The sequence below is a fragment of the Dermacentor silvarum genome, unplaced genomic scaffold, assembly GCF_013339745.2.
Source record: "Dermacentor silvarum isolate Dsil-2018 unplaced genomic scaffold, BIME_Dsil_1.4 Seq3957, whole genome shotgun sequence".
Taxonomy (NCBI): Eukaryota; Metazoa; Arthropoda; class Arachnida; order Ixodida; family Ixodidae; genus Dermacentor; species Dermacentor silvarum.
In genome coordinates, this window is record NW_023606169.1 from 17,399 (window position 1) to 24,474 (window position 7,076).

General features: G+C 43.6%; 1 protein-coding gene across 1 annotated transcript; it reads left to right on the forward strand.

The window, feature by feature from the left end:
• The first annotated feature begins 347 nt into the window (after positions 1-347).
• On the forward strand, positions 348-6,669 carry LOC119435036 (uncharacterized). The gene is made up of 2 exons (XM_037702006.2): positions 348-676; positions 5,830-6,669. Exons 1-2 carry the CDS (start codon positions 487-489, stop codon positions 6,054-6,056), a joined length of 417 nt encoding a protein of 138 aa, XP_037557934.1. The 5' UTR covers positions 348-486; the 3' UTR covers positions 6,057-6,669.
• The last annotated feature ends 407 nt before the right edge of the window (positions 6,670-7,076 follow it).

The window sequence follows — 7,076 nt, forward strand, 5'->3', positions numbered from 1 at the left end:
CCTTATGACGGTACAAAATTCTAGTTTGTTTAAGAAGTGGAAGGCAAGTTTCCTTGTTTAGTTTTTTTACATCTGTGCAGGTCTGGTCGTGGGCCGAACTTGCACGGGGGCGAAATGCAAAAGCGCTCGTGTAGGTTGCCTTGAAAGACCGTGATTTTGGCCCGTAAAATCCCAAAAATTATTTTTATTTTTTAACCTGATTACATCAAGCAATTGAGGAGGGTGCCAAAAGAGATCAGTCAGCTGGCATCCTCATCATTTGGCTGATTTTGGCTTTTCCGACTCCGGCCCGTCTCGGATCGCGATGTCTCGCTCAAGTCAAGCCAAGTACGTTGGTTCGTGCATAGACCTCGTGCATAGCCTCCTATATATTCTATGGTTCGTGACCCATTTTACGACCTGCCGTGTTGTGTGTAGCTGATTTCTCGCATGTGCGTGTTAAGTTGTGTTGTTCATCACTAGTTTCGCTGCTACCAGGTGGAAGATATGATCACTTCCATTGTGCGGTTGGCAGTAGACCCGTGGAGCCGTAGACAGCACCCTATCCGTGTGCCCAAGGGTTCGTGGTTCAACCGGCATCCGAAGTTCACTGTGATCGCGTTCAGCGTCGGAGGCACCTGTATCTTGTTTAGCCGGGTCATATACGACCTATTCACAAGCTTTGCCGAGACAGAGCGTACGTTTTTGTTTTTTATCTCAAGTTGTCGACTGTACCATTATAGTTTTAGTGTGTCCCAGACAGTCAGTAGGTCACTTTACCGTTCACTTTTATGAGAGTATCGTTACAACGTTTTGAGGGCACAGAGAAAGCGTCAGGTTTATGTTTGTACTGCAGTTCTGCTACACTAGAGACGAGCGAAATACTTGCAAATGTCTTTCATATCGGTATATCGCGTAAATCATTATACCGCATCTCATTGAGACATCTGCGATACACGTTGCCGTTGTACGCTGCACCTGCGACTCGAGATTGCGGACAAATGCAGAGACGCGTGAACACACACAGCACTGTGCGTGTCGTGTGTGTTTACGCGTCCTTATCGCAACAAGGCTGCTGCAACTCCTCACTGACCTGCGTTTCGTTTATCTTCTGCCACCTTGACAGGGTACTGCGTCAAAGTAGTGTGCTGTCCGAGGTGATGCAGTTCTGTGGCTGTCTGAAGGTACTTGTATGCCAGTGTTTGACAGCACCGTGCAGTAAAATAAACTGTGAAAAATACAACCTTCATTTGAGCATATAAGTAACCAAATGAACTGGTGTGTTCAGTGTAAAGGAAACTACTGCTCAAGCTGCTCAAGATATGTGCTTGGTTCAGTGGCATTTGGAGCGTAGCTGTTTTGTTACTGCTCCTGTCCAAATTGTTCACCGATGATCAATGATTTCGATCAACAGTATCAGCACGTTGAAATTGTTTCTCACATTCGTAGCGCTATCCAACAGGTAGCCCTGGAAAAGCGCCTTAAGAATAATTTTCTGTTTTGTTTCTGCAACAGTACTGTGACATTTTACACAACCTTTACTAAACTGAGACACGCACATTGTGGTTTAAAATTCACCTTTTGCCATTTCCATAAAAAAAGTCCGCGCAGCTCATGGTTATGGTGCATCAACATAAAATTTTTGTTATCAGAGAACCAGCAGTAAGCCACAGGAGGGTATTACATGGCCACTATCTCGCAACAGTGAAAGATGAGAATTGATTAAAATTAATGAAATTCTGGGGTTCTACGTGCCAAAACCACGATCTGATTGTGAGGCACGCCATGGTGGGGGACTCTGAATTAATGTTGGACACCTGGGGTTCCTTAACGTGCACCTAAATCTAATACACACGTGATTGAAAAATTTTTCCACATCACAATGCAGCCACAGCTGCCGGTATCAAATCTGCAACCTTGTGCTCAGCAGCTCCACATGATAGCCTACTAAGCTAGGTGGATAGGCGATAATTGAAAGAAAATGGTGGGAGATGTTGTCTGGCAAGTTCAGCCTTCGACTCTGAGTGGTTTTACCAAACAGACTCATGTAAGGGCCGCACCCCCAACTTGGTAGCCCAAAATTTGGAAAAAAATTTCCAATGGAAAAGCAATCAAGCTCGATGCCTTGATGCCGCCCGCGCGCATCGGCGAATTTTCGCGCGCTGCGTTCTTCCGCATGCCGCTACTAGATGGCGATAGCCGGTGTGTGCACAAGTCACTGGTTGCGCTGGCACCATTTTGACCAAAAGGTGCGGTCCCATGTAACAGCCACACCTCATCAAAATTGTGGAAAAAAAGGTGTGGCCCTTACACGAGTATATATGGTATTCTTTTCAAGCACTCTTCTAGAGGTCTGCCGCACATAAAAAATGCAGAACTGAGCATTTTCACAATGTTTAGAGCAGTTGCAGTTTCAGATGAGTGCCAAAGTTCAGGATTGAGCTCCTCCAGCAGCTGCTGAACCTCGACGTCGAAGATCGCTAGGACCTTTCTGCTCAAAAAACTGGTACCAGATCTTCAACACCAACCTGGAAAGAGTGTAGAAAAGGCAATACAGTAATATATACTATCTGGAGCGCAAAGTTGAACAAGAAACGGACGTTTACTGCTGGAAATGCAGTCTACCTTTTCCTGATAAAGTAAAGGAACTGCTTCGCTACTGCGCTCAAACAGTGTGACTGAAACAAGGACACACAGAGAAATAAATGCCGCAGAACACCTCAGTGTGTCCTCGTTTCAGTCACGCAGTTTGAGCATAGTTCTAAAGTTAAACCAACTAGCCCCCACCAAGATCTTACTAATGCTTCACTACATAACATGGTGCCACCATAAGGTCCAACCTACTTGCATTTTGCACCGCAAAACGATTCTGTCGTATAATTCATAGAAGAGTGTTCTTGGAATATTTTTAGGTGAAACATATGTTCTGAAATTTGTTGTGACATTTTGTATATATATATATATATATATATATATATATTGTGAAGTGTAGCTGATATATTTATAGATTTTTCTCGAAGTGGCGACAGAAATGTCAGCTTCGAAAGTTTTTTTGAATTATCTATTAAATATTTTTTTTTCTCCTAACGTATGCATTTACAAACACGAATTAGTACAATTTATAATGCTGTGCGAAATGCTAAAGCGGTGTATATGGTAACAAAAAAAAAATTGTTGGACACCTGAAAAATGGCCATAGGTATTGAGTTCACTATTGCATTGTGTATCACAGTTAGTCGTTATGTGTTCACCAGCAGCTGTATTTTTTTTTTACACTAAATGAAAGCTTGCATCAAATAACGAAATGCATGTGTGGCTATACCAGATTTCACTAACCCTCTGCATTGTTGGTGGTTGCTGAAGCATATTATTAAGGCATATTCTCATCGGGGGTTGACAAGGCCTGGCACCTTAGAGTTGGGCCATGAGGCCCGTCTCTGTATTGGTGGTCTATCAAGATTTCGCTGTATCATTGGTGGTGCAATTTTTTTTGTGTGTGTATGTGTGTAGAAGATAGTGTTTAAAAGGCAGTTTTGTTGCTCAATCCAGTATGCGATAGTAGTATTACATCACAACATGCCTGTATTTGCATGGAGGCTTCAAAAAATCAATAATGCTAAAGTGTTTCACAATTGCAAGCAATATACTGTTAAAATTATGGGGTTTTACGTGCCAAAACCACAATCTGATTATGAGGCACGCCTTAGTGGGGGGACCACTACGGCTTGGGCACTACCGTAGCGGGGAATAATTAGGACCACTTGGGGTTCTTTAACGTGCACCTAAATCTAAATACACGGGTGTTTTCACATTTCGCCCCCATCGAAATGCGGCCGCCGTGGCCGGGATTCGATCCCGCGACCTTGTGCTTAGCAGCCCAACACCATTGCCACTAAGCAACCACAGCGGGTGCAATATACTGTTGTGTGCGACTCTATTGCAAGCAGATTTTATTGCATCTACAAGGTTATAGATTCCTGTGAAGTCTGCAGCCTGGAGACGTGGTGCACAATTATGGGCATGTTTATTAATGCACCTGGGGTCGTATTCTCAGTCAATTAATTTTGGGGACACAGTCGAATTTAGGCTTAACTATACTTGAGCTTGCAGAAGGAAAAAAAAAAGTTAAATTGTCAACTTTGTCGGGGGTTCCGTGATTTAGCTGTGAAAATTACTTCAAAGGTTTCTGGAACAGTCCTTGTGAATAGCATCTTGTAAGTAAGCATGTAGAAGCAGAATCCCACAAGGAACAGAATCAGAAGCACTGGCGTGTGCAGTAGAAGTTGCAAAAAATTGCATAATTGAACTTAATAGCCAACTAAGGGCACTTCAGGGTAATAGACTGCGTAACTCAAACCTGCTATGAACGTTATGTTGTTGGTTCCATTTGATTACGATGTACCACTTTTTAAAAATGTTTGGATGAAGTTACAAAAAGGTGTGATCACACCATCGTCCTTTTCAGTGCTGTGGGAAACAACTTGCAAGAAATAAGAAATGATTGAGGACCTGAATTATTAAAGTGTAAGGGCAGGTTTGAAGATCCATATGCAGAAAACCAATGTTCGATATCCTGGCAAGGGAACAAGGACTTAGGTTGGCAGTTGTCCTCTTTAAGCAGGGAATAAATGTTTACTTTGACTTGACAGACGCACGAGACAGACCTGGAGCATTAGAAGAAAATTTCGAGACTTATTCAAATAAAAATAGTTTGATTCGCATACGGAGCAGGGCAAGTCATGAACTACAGCTGACCAAATTCCTCGAAGAGTCAACAGTATTAAATCAGTGCATTTTGCCAGTACCTACTCATGGAGACAAATCTTTGAAGGCAACGATGGGAGGAAGGGCCGCCCCAACGGGCATGGAGTGCAAGATTATATGTGTAAAAGACAGGAAAATGGCAGCATCGATTAGAGAGCAAAATGGTGTTTCTGATGTCCTAGTAATGATTGTAGTTAAAAGGGCACATAAAGAGAAACACTAGGTCAGTTTATAGTGATTAAGTATTTTTTTGAAAACTATTTTGTTAATTTTGTAATATGAGGTTGAGCACTAGAAGAGAAAGTAAAGGCCAAACTTCCGTTTCTTCAATTTCTGTTGACACTTCGCTGCCAAAATGTCAGTGTGATGTCGTGCATTTCAAAGTATTTTTACACATTTGGGTAGAAAACTGTTGGAAACTGGAGAACTTCAGTCCTTGGCTCCCTCAGAATACAATCTAATCTATCTTTACTGACAAAAAAATTAAGTAGGCCCAAGCAGACGGTGTCAAAATTGATGATGTCAGGCCAAGCTGGTGCTGAAACTTCAAGGCAGCATTGGCAGCCATCTCTTGTTTTGACTCTTTCCTGGCTTGCCAAGCTTCCTCTCGTGGTAAGAGTGGCATTTTTTGGCATGTAGAAACCGTCGTCTGCTAGTACAACTCAAGCGAAATTTCTGTTTAATGCCCTTTTGAGAAGTAGAGTTGTTGCAGATCGGGGTGAAGTGCATAGAGCAGATAACCGGCTAACAAAATGGGTTCCAAGGGAAGCGAAACGCAGATAATTACTGGAGTATGATAAGATTTAGAAATTTGTAGGCATAGCATGGGAGAGGCATTTGACCTGCATTGGACATGAAATACGGGGCTTATTGTAATGGTGTGAAAAGGGTGTGGGCGAAAAACTGGTATACTCCTGAACTGCAAAACGCTATGGTTATTGAAGCAAACTTTGTGGTAGGAGAAATTTTTAGCAAGAAAGATCAATTTTTTTTTTTTTTTGGCATAAGTAGAGTCAGTAAGTGAGTGTGCAAGTGTGATAGCAGTTGGTGCCCTGTGTGACCATGTGGCATTGCATATCTGCGCAGCGTCTGCCAAACAACACAAGTTGGACCTGGTCATGCTTCTGCAGCAGACATGTTGGCGCAAGGAGGGCGAGCGGCCCAGGAGCTTAGAAGAAGCACTCATCGAGCAAGACATGATTCGCGAGCAGCAGCGGAAAGAAAGGAGCAGCAGGCCGCACTTGCAGTCAAGTTGTGACTGCTGTTCTTTCGTGCGAGTTGACGGGGTCACATCCTTGTCGGGACGGAGCTGAGGTGGTCTTTGAGGACTGTGCGCTTCCATTAGGCGCCACTTCTCCCACACATCCTTGTTCACATTTGTCCAGTTTCATCCCCAGCTCCTCCACCGATGTCAGTGCTTTAGGCTGCACCGCTTCCGAGTCTTGTCAGAGCGAGTGATGGAGCCCGAGGTGTAATCTGCAGAGAAAGTGGAGTGACGTGGACGAACCAGGTGGGCGCTCTCGGCACCTGTGGCCAACTGAGGCCAGATAGTGGCAAGCCTCAACCTGGCGTCCACCTGGAAATTAATGAGCCTTGTGTTTTCAGAAATTTGCAGTCAACGAATACTTTGGGGATCAAGCTCGCAGACCTTTAGATGAGACCCTACTGGAAAGCTGTACTAAAACTTTAGCTTCAGTGGCGGCATTTATGTACCTATGTCGGAGCATGTTCAGGGAATGCTGCAAAGTAGTGCATATCAAGGAAGTTCACATTGAGTGTAGTACGACGTTGCAATGCCCTTCTGCAGAAACTGCCCTGTCCTTTTCGAGTTCTGTTGGAGGCTTAGTCCACCGCCAAAATTTATTGATGCGAATGCTCTCCAATTTATAATAAAGCTCTTGGTAATGTTCTTTCTGCGCTTTATTCTTTCCTACTTGGCAAGTTAAGTAGAAATTGTTTTCATTAAAACACATAAGCACACTTTTAGTTATACACAAGTGTGCCTAGGCTAATGGCACAGGTGACTGATGAACCACAAGGCCTATTGGTGCTGTTTGCAGGAAATGAAGTAGCTTGAACGTGTGCCAACACACACATGTAGAAATAGCTGCTGAATGTGTTTTGGAAGTGGTGGTGACATGACCAGGCTGCAGTTGGCCATACTTGTGAGCATGGTCATGGTTCTTAGTAGTAATGGATGAGTGCACAGACTTGGTTCAGTGCTTGCAGCAAAGGCTCATTCATAAAGACTGTTGCCACCAAAGGGAAAGGTTCACCACGTTTGCACGCTTTACGCTATGGGGCAACACTCGAATGGTTAGTGCTAAGTTACC